This window comes from Martes martes (genome assembly GCF_963455335.1).
Source record: "Martes martes genome assembly, chromosome: 5".
Lineage (NCBI taxonomy): Eukaryota > Metazoa > Chordata > Mammalia > Carnivora > Mustelidae > Martes > Martes martes.
The window spans coordinates 120,405,523-120,421,656 of NC_137892.1; the positions used below are offsets into that span (position 1 = coordinate 120,405,523).

The 16,134-nt window shown below is 50.5% G+C and overlaps 1 protein-coding gene across 1 annotated transcript in view; it reads right to left on the reverse strand.

Moving 5' to 3' along the window:
- The window catches only part of LARP1 (La ribonucleoprotein 1, translational regulator), a 55,799-nt gene that overhangs the window by 16,557 nt on the left and 23,108 nt on the right, over positions 1–16,134 (reverse strand). The window contains exons 2-8 of the mRNA XM_080805077.1: positions 4,921–4,982; positions 4,612–4,677; positions 3,485–3,659; positions 2,409–2,537; positions 2,126–2,332; positions 1,864–2,026; positions 818–962 (exon numbers count right to left, since the gene is read on the reverse strand). Of these exons, the coding sequence (XP_080661203.1) occupies positions 818–962; positions 1,864–2,026; positions 2,126–2,332; positions 2,409–2,537; positions 3,485–3,659; positions 4,612–4,677; positions 4,921–4,982 (947 nt within the window). The remainder of the gene's footprint in view (positions 1–817; positions 963–1,863; positions 2,027–2,125; positions 2,333–2,408; positions 2,538–3,484; positions 3,660–4,611; positions 4,678–4,920; positions 4,983–16,134) is intronic.

Sequence of the window (16,134 nt, forward strand, 5' to 3'; positions counted from 1 at the left end):
AGCAGCTTGCATCACAAGGGAACAGATGAAATGCTCTGTGCCACCGAGAGAACATATCATTATCTATAAAGGAGTCTTGTCAAAAAGGGGAGGAAAACCCCCCAAACCTGAATCTGATCAGGCCTCTGCATCAGCAGTTTACACAAAATTTGGAATACAGAAGAACACGTCAGACGCCACCACTGTGTCCCGTGAGAAATTAGACAAGATACACAATCCAGTTTTATCCAAATAATGAGTTGCAGGGAAAAAGACAGGGGAAGAGGACACTTAGCAAGACAACACATGGGTCTTACTTGGATCCCGATTCTCATCGAGTACAAAATTTTTTTCCCCCCAAATAGGGTGAATTGCAAGGGACAGTTTGGACATATTAAGGAATTGTTAATATCTTTATATGTGATAATGATACGGTGACCACGTTTTTTTTTTTAACCAGGTATTTATCTTTTAGAGATAAGTACTGAAACATGGATGAAATGTCAGGTTACCTGAGATTTTCTGCAAAGTAATTTGGAAGAGGAAACAGATGGGGGATAGATGGAGTAAGACAGGCCATGAGTTGACAATTGCTGAGGCTGGGCGATGGGTTCATCATACCATTCTGTCTACTTCTGTAAATGTCTGCAATTTTCCATAGTAAGAGGGAGAGAGAGGAGAGAAGGAGGGAGGCAGAGAGGCCAGCCAAGCCTTGAAGCTTTAGCAGAGGTCATCAGATGAGGACTCCTCCAGGGTTCTCTGCGGGGGCCCACACTCCAGCTCCGTAAGTAAGGACCTTTCCTTCCCCCGCACCCCAGCCCCAGGGAGGGAGACCTACCGCAAAGATGAGTGAAATGTCAGTGGTAAGGGCCTGCACTCGGTGGAAGGAAGCAATAAGGGTGATGGGAAGGAAACCGTCAGCATCCATTTTCCGTCGCAGGAAGAAGTCTCGCTCTAAATTGTCCACGCTGAAGTAGTATTCGCTAGGTGGAGGGGAGAAGATGGAGGGTTGCTGCGTCATTTAGGAGACTGCCTTTCTCATCCTGTACACCCCGGCCACCTCACATAGCCTCTGACCAACCCTGACCCTATCGTACGTATGTACAGTATTACAGGCTGAAAAGAAATGTTATCCTGTTGTGGCTCCCTAACCTCGGGTCAGACCCATTCCCCCGGCCCTTCAGCCTCGCTGTACACCTGGCAAACCCCTCATCTGCCTTTACAACCCAGTTCCACTGTTACCAGTCACTTTCTCTTCTCCCAAAATACTGTCACAGTCTCCTGAAATGATCTACTTCCTTGTATGGCTTCCCCACTGGACCAAGGGACAATATATGGGAGTGGTTAGGAGCTAGGGTTTTGCCATCAAACAGAAATGGATAAAATCTGTGCCTTGTTGTTTACCAGCTGTGAGACTCTGGGCAAGTTCCTGGGTCTGTCTGCTCATCTCCGAAACGGAGGTAAGACCTAGCTCACAGGACTAGTGCAGGACTAAATAAGATAATCCTGTAAAGCATTTAACACTGCACCCCGCCAACAGGGAGAACCCTGCACGTGTCTGCCAGCATTCTGACCATTCTGCCATTACAAAGAGAACTGCTGAGCGGGGTGGACTCCGGACATTCCCTCTCCTTTTCGTTGGTGGTGTTTCTAATTTTCTTAGGGCAGATATGGTATTACTTTTGTGATAAGTATTACTTTATGAAAAATCAGCTTTTAAAGGATAAGCAGCAGTTCTCTCTCTCCCAGTTCCAGCCAGGGGCAGCCCCTTGGGCTAGCAGAGCACCAGGAGGACCTGCCCGTTGCTGCTCTGCCACGCCAGCCACCCTCTGACAGGTCCCGACCCCCTATGCCTCTTCAGGAAGAAGGCTCCCGTCCACTCACATCTGCCGCTTGATGTAGTCTTTGAGCAGCTCCTGATCCACACTGTAAAGCTCAGTGCTGCTGACATTGTCAAAGTAGTAGGTGATGTTGTTCATGTACTTGGGGGTGCGAGGCCCCTCTGCACCATCAAACTTTCGGTAGCCAAACTGGTAGTCAAAATGGGCTACGGGGCAAATGGGTGCCATAAGGGAGGGGAGATCCCTGCCCACCGCCCCCGCCACACTCCCTTGGACATCCCGGAGCCCAAAGGGGCCTCACGTACTTCGAGTGCCACCCCGGCCGCGTCCCCGGCCGCGACCACGCCCCCGTCCACGGCCACGGAAGGAAGCCCGCGCCCCACCAGCCCCATCACTCTTCACACTCGATGTCTCATCCTGGTCGTGCCAGGCAGGCTCCGGTTTGGTCTCTGGTTGCCAGGCTGGGGTTGGGGGGGCCATGGGCACGGGCACGTAGGTGGCAGGCTCAGACCCTATGGGGAGAGGGGCACTGGGTCACGCCTGAGGGTGACCCCCATGCCCAGGCGTTCCACAGTGGGCGGTGCATACCTTTGATCTCCCCTCGGTTGGCAGCTGTGTGCCGCGGCTCTGGCGGGCGAACAGGGCGCGAGACCAGTTTTTCTCTGGGCACTTCAGGCTTCATGTCTATTTGCAACGGAACCCACTTGTGTTTGTTCCCTGGAGGACGGCATGGGGACATGAGGAAGTCTTGAAGGAGAGGTCCCTTCTAGCCATCCCTACCTCTGTTACTCCTCTGTCTGGAGCAAAAGGTCTGATTCCAGTCTGATGACCTTGGGCAAATTACTCCTCCCACACTGGACCTCATTTTTACCTTTAAAATAAGGAAGCCATGGACCTCAGGGTGACAGTCAGTCCTGGCTGACTCCTAATATCAATCTCTCCATGGTCGGAGAACCCCCTTCTGGGGCCAGACACATGGGGGCCCAAAATCGAGACTGCACTTCCAGGCTCCCTTTAGACATGTGCCAAAATCCTGTCTACAAGAGCTACGTTAAAGTAGTCAATTCCAGGCTGAGTCCTTCAAAGGGAGCTACTCTCCCCCTTTCCCACTCCTGCTAGTTGAAATGAGAAGCAAAGTGTGAGCCACCCTGGACGGGAAGAGCCAACACGCCACAGCAAGAGGAAAGGAAAATGAGATGAAATGGTCGCCATTCTAGAGCTGGCCTACTTACACCCAGCTGTCAGCTGAGAGAAAGAACCTTCTATCTTGTTCAAAACACTGTTACTTTGAATCTCTGTTAGAGAAGCCAACCAATAACCCTGAACACCTTAGCCAAGGAAATGGGAACTCTTGCCTTTAAACAAAATGTTACATGGGACAGCAATAGAGAGAAATACACTGATTATTCTGAGGCAGGGACCTCATCTGTTCTGTGCACTGCTAGGAGCCCAACTGTTGAGAACAGGGCCTACCGATGCTTGTTAAGTAACACAAGGAACTGACAGACGGAAGGCAGAAGCGAAGACTGCGGGCCCAGGGGCCTACGTCAGTCAGCCTCCCAAGGAGTTCTCAGGGCTCTGGAAACCCGTCTGGCAACCCCAAGTTCTGACGCTTCACAGTTCTGCCTGCCACTTCTCCCGAGCCCTGTTGCCAAGTCACTCACCTTTCTTCTTCTGGCCCCCTCGCTGGCAGTCCTCGTCCCCATTCTTCTCCTCCCCAGATTCATCTGATTTGGTTTTCGGGCTCTCTTTACTATCGCTTCCCTCTCCTTTCTCCTGTTCTTTCATGTCTTTTCTGAGTGGCAGCTTCCGGGCAGGCTGGGACTTGTGGGACTGTGGCTGCAGCGGGAAACAGAGTAATAGGGAGGTGAGGTGTACCTGAGAGCCTCCTGGGATGGGACAGGAGGGAACCCCTGCTACTGGAGAGACAGGGCAGGAACTAGGAACTGAAGCATGTGACAAGTTGGACTAGATGTATTCTAAGGTCCCGTTTTTACACCTGAGAGGCTTCCACTGGGAAGCGTGGTCAGGCAGGCAGCAGGTGGGAGACAATCTGTCTCTCCATCTTCCTTGAGTCTTGAGAAACAACCCTCAGGACACAGGGGCTATATATTTACTCCCCACAAGACCATACTGTCCTGGCAGTCTGTGGCATGGAAGAGCTGTTGGCCCTCGGCTTGTCCACAGCAACCCTGTCTGTGGCATGAAGGCCAGGAGTCACAGCCAGTGAGAAATCTAGGCCATCAGCCCAGCACAAAAGCACCAGAAAGACAGGACTGATCCGGAGTTCCTCCTCTGCTGGGACTAGAGAGTGCTACAAAAGCTTCCCTAAGACATATGGTCTAGAGGTGGGTACTTGGCCTAATGGCCAGTCTCCTCCTTCACTCACTGGCAACCCAAGTACGGATGATGGAAAACACAAGCTCTGGAACAACGTAACACACTTGACTTCCAATCCCCACTTGACCATCAAGGGCTGGTTATGAGCCTCTCCCAAGGGCTCACAGTTATTATCTTCAGTGGCCTCATCTGTAAAACAGAAATTGCTAAAGGACCTGTCTCTAAGTCACCGTGAGGGACAGGTGCAATGTAAGCAGCACTTAGCAGTTCCTGACATACAGCAAGGGCTCAAATGATGATGATACTTAGTTATTTCAGTGCTGCCATATTATACAAACCACTCCTCCTAAAAAACTGAGTAAGGTAAGATCCAAGGCTCTGACAACTTAAGAAACCAAATGTGTGTATGTCCAGAGCATTCCAATCTGCCCATTCTTCCCCACAGTCGTACCTGTACACTCTTGTGGGCTATCTCTCCAGGTGTGGGCCAGTTGATTGCATCTCCAAAGTCACCAACCTGCAAGACACATTCTATGAGGGCCCTGGGGTGGCCTTGTCTCTGCCATTCAGCCTCTCACCCCAAATACCATTCCCCCAAGAGATCAGAAGCCACAATCAGTCTGTCCACTACTACCATCCACACTGGAGGCCCAGAGGGGCTCCGCCACTACTGAGAAGATCCAGAACTACCCGGAAGCTCAGAAGAGGCCACCACTTCTTTCTTCAAGCAAGTCCCCTTCGGTTGCTTAGGTCTCCTTACCTTGCTGCCTTTGCGCTGTTTAGGAACTGCCGCCCTCACCACTTTGGCTGGAGCAGAATGTTCTGTGGGAACAAGAAGGGAGCGGCGGTTATGCAAAACCCATGGAGGGGGCCACCACTAGCTCCTCACCCTCTTTACCACCCCTATGCCATCAAACAACCTGCAGGTTTCCAAAGGAGGAAGACGTGGTGAAGAGGGGAAGGATACAGCAGCAACTGTACCAGCTTCTCGGAAGCAATCACAGAAAGTGAGATCATGGACACAAACAGCAGCCAACACCCCAGGAACTCAACTCTGAAGCAGAAGGGCCCTCCCAGCTCTGCACCCTCCCATAAAGAGGGCCCTGAGTCCTGGGGAGGGTAAAAGTCCACGACTGAGGCCATGCCAGAGCCAGCTCTATAGCGGAAGGCTCCCTAATCCCAGCAGATTCCAAAAAGGAAGGATCTGAAAGGCCTTCTCGGGCTCTAATACTGTGGAAGCCTGTGTGTGAGCAGGCCCAAGCTAGTGATCACGGGGAAGGCAAGATAAAAACCCTGAGCTGGCAATCAAGTCCAGGGCTCTCTCTTCTAAGCTTCCCCATCCCCTCACCCAGGCCAGCTCAGTCCTCAATGACTGCAGTCAATAGAAGGGTTAGCCACTCAGGAAAGACTGCTCTCCAAGTTCCCAAAGCAAAAGTGAGACCCACTTGACTTAACGGTCCCACCTTTAGGAATTTATCCTAATCATACGAATTAGATGTCTGTTTAGATTACGTAAAAACCTGTTGTACATAATGGAAGTGCTATGTCTAACTTTAAAAAATTGAAAATTTTTCATGTCCAACAGCAGAAAAATGGCTAAAGAAATTAGTTCAACAATTTTTAGAGTAGTCATTAAAAAGATAATGCTCTCTGCCAGAGATAAAAGATATGAAAAGATAAATGCAATAAATGAGAAGGCTGCAAACTTTTTTTTTTAAAGATTTTATTTATTTGTTTGACAGAGAGACAGCGAGAGAGGGAACACAAGCAGGGGGAGTGGGAGAGTGAGAAGTAGGCTCCCTGCTGAGCAGAGTCCAATGTGGGGCTTGATGCCAGGACCCTGGGACCACTACCCTGAGCCGAAGGCAGACACTTAACAACTGAGCCACCTAGGTACCCCTGCAATCCTATTTTTATAAAGCAAATAAAAAACATGTATATTTAGGGGCACCTGGGTGGCTCAGTAAGCTGAGCACCAATTCTTGGTTTCAGCTTAGGTCATAATCTCAGAGTTGTGAGTCTCACACACTCAGCAAAATCTCCTTGATTTTGATTTCTTGATTTCTCTCCCTCTCCCTCTGCCCTTGCCCCTGCTTGCTCAACTTCTTTCAACTCTTTTTAAAAAGCCCCATGTATGGGAACCTGGGTGGCTCAGTGGGTTAAAGCCTCTGCCTTCAGCTCAGGTCATGATCCCAGGGTCCTGGGATCAGTCCCGCATCGGGCTCTCTGCTCAGCAGGGAGCCTGCTTCCTCCTCTCTGCCTGCCTCTCTGCCTACTTGTGATCTCTGTCTGTCAAATAAATAAATAAAATCTTCTAAAAAATAAATAAATAAAAAGCCCCATGTATATGCACATACACACCAGTAGGAATATCTAGAAGGCCATATAACCAAGTATTAGCAGGAGTAAAATAGTATGTTAACAGTGATTTAATTCTGTTTAGAATTTTCCGGTCATTTCAACAAAGACATGGGCTTTTTATAAAAAGAAAAAAAAAATTTAAAGGAAGTGACTCTAAAAGGTCTGGTCCCTTCTACACCTACACTTATTTTCCAAACATGCTTCTGAAGAACAAGGGTTTCTGAACCCTGCCACCTCCAGAGATCGATGGGAAAAGGTACATCCTGGGGCTCTGCTCACCCACTTCTTTCCAATCACCTTGACTCCATTGTTGGCCAACCATGCCAAGGCCAAGAGCTGCCCCCAGTCCCTGAGCAAAGAAATCTCCCTCACTGGCCTCAAAAGGAATTTTCTACCCTTTGAACAGACCCATGTTCTCTTAATGAGTAGGAAGAGTCCGTGACTACTGTGAGGCCACAGCATTCTTGACTTTCAAACCCTACCGGAGCCACTGCCCCTCAAGATACCCCACAGACCTTCAGAGAGCTGGAGCTGTGGAACTCAGCCCACAGCCTCTTCCATCCTTGGTGCCGGACAGAAGAAACACAGAAAATCTCTCAGTCCCAAGAGGATGAAGCTTGTAGAACCAGGGAGCTACTATGCACCAACTTTCTTGCCAATCCTGGGTGGCCCTGAGAAGCCTTACCACCGCCCAGTTCCCCAACTGGGCTGCTGCTTGAAGCCAGGACCCGGCAGAAGCAGCTGCTACAGGATCATCTCCCTTGACTACACTTGAGTTATTATGGCAGTAATCACTTCTCCAAGGACGCATGCTCCAGCCCCCAAAACACTCCCTGCATGCTATCAGGACAAGAGGAGGCCAAGGGCCTGCAACTTCAAGTTCATTAACAAGTAGCAGGAAAAGAGAATCCGGCTCAGAGAGCGAGGTGTTCCTGGAGACTTTCCTTGAAAAGGTGAGGAAAAGTTCTTCAGGTCACTGTTTCTTCTAATGAAAACCCTTAAAATTGGGAGGAGTCCTATCCTGTGATCACCCTGCCTGACATTTTACCCACCAAGATCACAAAGGGACATGTAATGTTCTGAAAGTTGGGCCTTCAATTAATGGGAGAGCCATCTTGCACTACAAGACCACAGTGAATCCCTATTCCCTCACCATCCCCAAGATGACTTGAGAAAATATGGCTGATCTGGACATACATAGGAATATTCTTCAAGGAGTCCCATGTGCAGTTTGTTGAAAAAGCCCCATGCCTAGCTAGCCCCCTGCTGACCCCAGGACCCATAGTGCCCTGCTCTTGCTCCGCTCACAGCTGGAACTTTAGACTGCCTCTACTCTAAGGAAGAACAAAGTCTCCTAGAGACATAAGTGCACTAGGGAGAGAGAACTACTTCTGCCGTTATGTAAAATTCCTAGATCTGTTAAAATCCTGTGGGGGCCTAGGAGAAGCTGGGAAGGCTTGAATGCACTGCTGTCAGGCCCTGTGGGAGACCAGAAAAAAAGACTAGGCTTTCTGACTTCAATTACACATCCCCTTCTGGGTCCCCAACCTCCCCACCCCCCAGCATCTTCCCTCACCAGGCAACCAACTAACACACTCTTCAGCTCCACAATATATACAGGGCTTGGCATCTGAAATGGCTCCCAATGAAAACCAATCCTTTGTGCAGGTGCCAGTCCCCACATCCAGTATCATCCCAGCCAAAACAGGGAATAAGCCCCCTCCTCCCACCTCTGCGTTCTGACACTTGGGCCAGCTGCCACTGACCCAAACCCAGCTCAGGAAACACTAAACTCACCACCCTGCACCTGCACAAGATAACAGTCATAGAAGGTTAGAGCAGCAAAAAGGACCATGTTTCTAATCCCTTCTGTCTGCAGATAGGGAACCAAGCTCTGAAGGTGCATCCCTAGGGAACAGCCAGGATGAGAACCAGAAGTCCCAACTCTCTTTGTTCAAGCACTCTTCTGGCTTGCCATGAACCCCAGATGTCCACCAGTAGGGTCAAAACTCCTTCCTGGTGCCATCTTAGGGCACTTTTGGGGTTTCCTGATAAACGGAGTTACTGAAGACAGAGACAGGTTCTCTGGAGGTGCAAGTGTGGTGAGGCAGGCCCTGCTTGAGGCCCACCGTTCTAAGGGAGCAGGATGGCACGAACGGGCCGCAGGAGGACCTTCCTCCTTGATTAAGGCAAGTCAGGAGCTAACAGGTAGCTGGAAAAGGAGAAAAGCCACTTTCTGTCCCATAGGACCATCCTCAGCAAAGAAGTCGGTAATGATTCTAGTTCCAGGGGGTGAAGGGGCTTCCTAAATATACACCTGCATTTGGGTCTTAAATGAAGCCCACCAGAACCTCTCCTCTACGTCTGGTTGTGGTCGTCGGGGTGGAACACCAGGAGACTTTGTGAACCCGGATCTGCATGGCCAACTCACCATTTTCATTCAGGTTACTGAGAGCGGCAGGCAGCAGGGGAGCTAAACCATCACGGCTAATGCGGGATAGCAGGGAACGAGGTGGGCAGAGGTGGGTGCCAAGGGTGGGGAGAGCAGAGGACAGCTCCCCTGCGAAGTGGAGTGGCTGACTGCTTAACACCCCGAGATTCGCTCTCTCAGCCTCAACTGCCGCCCCTTCATTCAAACACAGTCGAGGAGAGGAGACAGCCCATCGTAACTACACGGATTTATTATCTACTACACATTCTCTGCCCCCGGAGAACCCCTCTGAACTCGAGTTTCCTCATCTCTAAGACTGAAGTCCTGATTATCTCACAGCACAGCCATGACGGTTCCCTGAACAGAGCATGAGAGGGCCCAGCACATGGCAAATGTGAAATACTTCAATTCAGATTCACACACAAAGTTTACTACTTCCAAGTAATCTTCATCCTCATCATTAAAAAGGAAAAAACAAAAACAAAAACATCAAATGATCTCTCAACATGAAAAGAATCAGAATGTGTGGAGAAAAACTCCTCAGGATCAACCGGCTCAATTCCCTGATTCAGATTACAAATGCCTGCCTGGCTCCCGCCAACACCAGCCTGGCCCTTCTTCCGGACCCGCCCTGCATAGACAGGCTGGGCTCCAGGGCAGGTTTCCCCAGGAAAGAGGAAAGAAAGGGGGGGAAATTCACCACAGGTCCTCGGGGGAGGCTTTGGCATAAGCCCCTGCCACGCCAGAGGAAGGAAGAGCATAGTGAAGGTTTGGAGTTCTGACTTCAATTACAAATCCCTTTCTGGGTCCCCACCAGCATCATTTTTTTCCATAGCATGGAAGGAAGAGAGCCTGGCCCCCAGGAGTATCTCTCAGCCTACAACGGGAACAAACCCATAAACACCTGGTATAAAGCCAGATAAAACAAACAAACACACACATTTTCTATACTGTCTTGTTCTAGAAAAATCCTAATGCTACTGACCCTTTGCAATAAAAGCAACCCAGAGGGGCCATATCCAGGAGATCGCAAGAGCAAAGACTTGGTCTCGCAGTGAGAGACTAGAGGCTTTGGGGGAGAAGGCACAAGGGTGAGTTGAACTCATCAGGTCATGGTAAAAAGAATTGGTAAGAGGGAGAAGCTAGAAATGAAACTGGGGGACAGACGTGGGTAAAGGTGAGACCAGGTGGGGCCGGATGGGAGAGACACTGCAGGCCTGAGTGGGTGGCCAGAGAGTTCAACCTCAGTGCCAGCAGAACGGACAAGACCTAATGCTTATGTTGGGGCTGGCACTACTGCCTAAAGATTGGCATCTGAAAAGGGTGTTTACCCTGACTGGAAAGAACTTCTACCTGGGGGAACAGGGGAATTTATTAGGCTAAAGAACGGGCTGCATTACCCGAGTTCACACTCATCCACCACCTGTGGACCTTCATCTGGCCATTAGATCATTCTCCCTGGGGAACCCTCTCAGAACCCCACTCAAGTGTCCCTGCTCCATGCTCTCCCAGCACTATAGCCCTCAACCCCCGATTACGTGGCTCCTTGAGTGCCACATAATCAGTAATCCCAGTGTCTAACTCAGGGCCTGGCAACATCTGTTGAATGAATGAATTCACAAACCCATCTTGTCCATGATTTTATACCGAAGAAAAGAGGCTTTGCTTTCCAAGTGCTAATTCCCAAGGCTACAGTCTCACCCTCCCACCTTTAGTCAGAGCTCTCCCCCGGCAGAGAAACAAGAAACCTAGGCACTGCTGGCTTCCAGAAGAACCCCACACCCAACCATGCCTTGACTCTGAGGCAGCCGATTACCTGCAATCAGGGCTGGGTCCTAATCCAGACTCTGGCACTTGTATAACCTTGCGGGGGGAGCGGGCACTACCTCCCATCCTGCCCAAGCCTCACCTTCCTCAAATGAATGAAAGGTAGTAACATGAGGTCTAGAGGTATGAACGGAGAGAAGGCAAGCCCTCGACCACTGAGATTTCTCATGCAAGCAGAAGAGATGCTAGCAATCAGCTGTGGTCAGAATAGTAACAAGTGCTTATGAAATGCAGTAAGCCCTTACTAGATGCCATGCATTGCTGGAACACCGAGCTAGTTTCTCTAATTGGTCTCATTTTACAAATGAGAAAACCAAGGCACAGGGCAGAAAGATTTGCCCAAGATCACAAGCAACAAGCAGTCTGACACTAAAACCTCTGCTCTCAGCCACTAGGAGGACAGTCCAAGTTCCCTGCTCACTATGGCCAACAGGGCAGGCCCTCAGTGGCAGGGATGTGGGGCTATCATTCTACACACTGGGGAAAACCAAAGCTCACTGCAGGAAAACCTAAGGTCATAGAGCAGGGCAAGCCACAATCCCATGACGGGACGCCAACAACCTGACAATCCCCCTCTCCCTACACAGAGACAGGCAAGGGAAAGTGCCACCACACACCCAGCTGAAGTCCCTACTTCTGGCACCCCAGCAGCCCTGGTGCGGAAAGAGGCACTGCTTCCAGGCCCAACTCCCAGTTCTTCTACTCCTGCCTCTGCCCCAGTGTAATGAGGTTCTGGGGGTTGGGGGTTTCCAGTTAACATGGATTCTGCCCCCACCTATAGCCTCCCAATATGGGGAAGGCCACCACTATCTGCATAAGCTGCAGCCTGGGACCATGAATGCAGAAGGCAGCAAAACCAGCTAAGAAGAAGGTGAGGCAGGAAGAGTCTGGGTGACATCACCCACCTGTGCTCATCCTTCCTATGCCAGCCCAGGGGCAGAGTCTGAAAACCTGCTATATTCTCAGCTATCACCCACCCTGGCGATTGGGGTAGGGTCACAGAGGAGTCTGGTGACCATAAGCCTCTCATCCCGTCTCCACTGACCCTAATAGCCCTTAGGCAGAAACCCTCCAGAGTAAAAAGGATGCCGAGCTAACTTCCTCCCCCTGCTCACCAGTTCTTGCTGCTGCCATTGCCACCACTCCTCAGAGACCTCTCTCTGCCCAGCCCTCCCATCCTGACTCCACCAGACCTGTGGATGAAACGGAGAAAGGGCCTGGAGGGCATCCCTGTGTGGAGGTCTGGGGGGTGTGGGGAGCCTTCAAAACATCAGACCATCCTGAGGCTTGGCTCAAAGGAAGGTGCCGGCCACAGTCTGTGCCCCTTGGCCTGGGAGGAGGGGCAGGGCCACTGGGCTCCAGTCACATGGAGCTGCCTGGCCTGGCCCAGGCCCATCCCCAATGGACTATCTTTAGCCTGTGGTGACCAGGGTGCCTGGCACCCCCACTCTCCCTGACCAGACATGGACCTTGCCCCTAAGGCTGGTGCTAGCCCCTGAAGTCCTGCCCACAAGCTAACTAATAAACATCACAGCTGTGACACACAAGCACCGAGCGCCAGCACCCTAACCCGGCCTTGCTAAAGAGCACATTTGGTTCCATGTTCGAAGAGCTGTAGTAACAACCCCTGTTGACTGGGTGCTAGTCTAAGTTGCTTTGTAGGTGTGACTTTACTAAGCTGCCTCAAAAAGACACCATTATTCCAGTTGCTGAGAAAGCAAAATGGCCTAGTATATATTCCGGATGACATTACTCACAGACCTCAGCATTAATTTCAGATTTCTTCCAAGGAAGCCTTCCCTGCGAGTGCCCAATATAAAGAGCTACCCAACTAGGAACTCTGGAGAAAATTCTAACTTAGTCTGTAACTTGGGGTCTTCAGAGCCACCCCCAGAAATGACTGCAACTATATCTCAACCCCACTCATTACTTACTGAGGCCGTAGTACATCCTTGCAAGGTGCCAAAGTTCCCCTATTGTTTTTTTTTTTTTTTTTTTAAAGATTTTATTTATTTATTTTGACAGAGAGAGATCACAAGTAGACAGAGAGGCAGGCAGAGAGAGAGGAGGAAGCAGGCTCCCTGCTGAGCAGAGAGCCCGATGTGGGGCTCGATCCCAGGACCCTGAGATCATGACCTGAGCCGAAGGCAGCAGCTTAACCCACTGAGCCACCCAGGCGCCCCCCCCTATTGTTTTTTCTAAGATTATATTCATTTACTTGACAGGGGGGGGGGCAGGCAGACAGGGAGGAGCGGGCTCCCCGCTGAGCAGTGAGCCCGATGTGGGGCTCAATCCCAGGACCCTGGGATCATGACCTGAGCCAAAGGCAGACACTTAACCAACTGAACCACCAAGGTGCCCCTCAGATGCCAAAGTTCTTTTTTTTTTTTTTTTAAAGATTTTATTTATTTATTTAACAGGCAGAGATCACAAGTAGGCAGAGAGGCAGGCAGAAAGAGAGGTAGAAGCAGGCTCCTTGCTGAGCAGAGAGCCCGATGCGGGGCTCGATCCCAGGACCCTGGGATCATGACCTGAGCCGAAGGCCGAGGCTTTAACCCACTGAGCCACCCAGGCGCCCCGCCAAAGTTCTTTACATACAGCAGCTCATTTGTTTTTCACAACCACTCAGGAGATAGGGTTAGGATGATTCCCAGATCACAGATGAGGACACTAAGGCTGAGAGGCTAAATGACTTGTCCAAGCTCAGCAGGCTACCAGGTTCCAGAGTGGGAGAGAAATCCTCATACAGCCTGACCCCCTGGGCTTTGTCAGCCTGTGACACACCTTTTGTGGACAGTGACCACCAACCACATGGGGTAGGGATCTTTTCTACCGTGCCTGCAGGCCTGTGTAACCCCAGACTGCAGCACATACATGGCAGGCCCACAGTCAACATTTCACTCAATGAAGGAATTTACCTAAGTATGGGTGCTTCTCAAAGAACTCCCAAAGCGTTCTCTTCTGGGAGGAAAGGTGAATGACCCCTTTGCATCACGACTGGATAGCACAGTGGTACGGTCTGGCACCAGCAACCCCTGTGAAGTCTAGACCTCTGTTCTATTCTCAGACTTGGAATCGGTGAGCTTTAACCCAAACCAGTTCGTGGAAAAGAGAGGACAGAGACGGTATGCAGCAAAAAAACACAGCACGCGAGCCTCCCAGACATTCAGCCTCTGGGCCTCAGGCTGTAGCAGAAATCCCAAGGCGGGCTGGCAGCCCTGGCAAGCCGGGAGGCACATATACCAGCTAAGGGGGCAGCAGTAGCACCTGCTCAGCAGCAGTCAAGCTCTCCCCTCCAACGACCTGGTGTTGCCAGGGCTTCTGAGTTTTCCCAGAAAAGCAGAAAAATAAAGTAGAATTTCCTGCTTTATAAATACTGCTAAACAGTTCACCTTAAAAAAAAAAAATCGTCTACCAGCCAAATTCCACTTCCGGGCTCCCGCATGCTCTCCTAAGCCCTGGATTTCAGGAGCCACTGCTCTCGGGAAGGTTCTGAGGCACAAGCAATGCTCTGCTGCCTGCCTGACTCCACCATCCTGATGTGGGAGGCTACTAACCTGAAAGCTGATTTTCCCGTCCCTAGTGCTCACCCACCATCTCAAGGTAATACAAATTCATTTTTTAGAAAGATTTTATTTGAGAGAAGAGAGAGAGAGCGCTTGTGCACTAGCAGGGGAAAGGCAGAGGGATGGGGAGAAGCAGACTCCCAGCTAAGCAGGGAGCCTGAAGTGGGGCTCAATCCCAGGATCCTGGGATCATGACCTGAACTGAAGGCAGAAGCTTATGCAACTGAGCCACCCAGGCACCCTTTTTATTGTCTTAACCTAATTCTCTGCTTCAAGAGGCTTCTCAGCCTCCCTCGTCCCAATTACTTCGATTATCACTTTTATTGGAACCGAGAGGCTCTGAGACCCAGCCAGGGCCAGAAGAGACTTAAGAAGGCATCTCCTTGTACAGACAGGAAAAGTGAGCCCAGGAGGGGCCAGGCCGTGCCCACAGTGGCCAGTTAATTGTTGCGGAGCTGCCGCTGAATACCCAGCTCCTGCCGAAACAGACTATGCTCTACGCACTGGACACCCACTCATGGGAAGGGGGCAGGGCATGCATGGGGGCTGGAGGGCAGGCTTAGGAACCCAAGCGTTAGAGGAACTGCCCATGTTTTTCAGAAAACAACTTCTCACATGGAACTGGAACACATGACAGAGGAGGAGTGCTCTTGTTGAAGTGGATCTAGGAGGCAGAGGTCATTTCTACCTCCAACTTTTTTCTTCACACCTCCCCAGGGCTCCCTCTGCAAGACAGGATGCAGGCAGGCAGGACTGATCCCTTATCCGTGTGGTGAGGTAGGGCAAGGCACCCCCACCAGTCCTCAGTTTCCTGCTCTCTGAGATCACCAAGCCCTAACAGCTACAGCCCTGCAGGCTGGGTATACCTGGCAAAGTGCAACTCCACGGCAGTGGAAGAGACCTGCCAGGAATCCCGGAAGCGGATGGCAAGCTGGAGTTCTTGGGTAGGGACTAGTTATCCCAACCCAGGTCAGCCGGTCAGCCAGTCAGCCCTTGCTTCCCAGAAGCAGCTGATCTGTTTCTTTTGAGGATTTCGGGCCAGGGGGCCCCTTCAGTGCCACGTGCTCCACCCCCGCTGGGAAAGAGCAGAGCCCTGGGAACCCATGGGTGGAGAGGGGCTGCATCACTGGCAGACTTCCCACCACTGCTCAGATGCCCTCCAGCCACTGGCAGGTCCCTTACCCTTCAGCAAATGAAGAGGGTGTCTACGTTCTACCCAAACCCCACAGCATCACCAACATACTAGGCTGGGTCCTCCCAAAGCTGTTCTAGCCATCAGTTGGCGTCAAGTAAGAGAACCCACAAGGCCAGGGGACACAGTCAGATCCGACTAACCTTTCATGCACTTGTAACGCAACAGGCATTAACCACGCCACACAGGCATGAGTGCCAAACAAGCAGGTCTGAGATGGAGGCAAAAAGGCAATTTATATGAGAGATCCCAGAGCCAGACTGGATCTCTAACTGTGAGGTTTATGACAGCGGCTACCTCACACATTAACAGCTTAAATGAGGTCCTCATTAAACACACAATGCATGGTATTTTTTTTTTTTTATCTCTTTGAGGTAATTCTTCTATCTGTCTGGTGCCTAAAAAAAAAAAAAAGAGTGAGATGGATTATGGTTGCCAGATTTTAAAAAAAAAAAATCTCAGGATGTACCTAATTAAATTTGAATTTCAGATGATCAGCAAGTAATCTCTCAGAATAAGTACGTCCTGTGCAATATTTGGAACACTTTATACTAAAAGATAATGCACCATTTATCTGAAATTCAAATTTAATTGGGA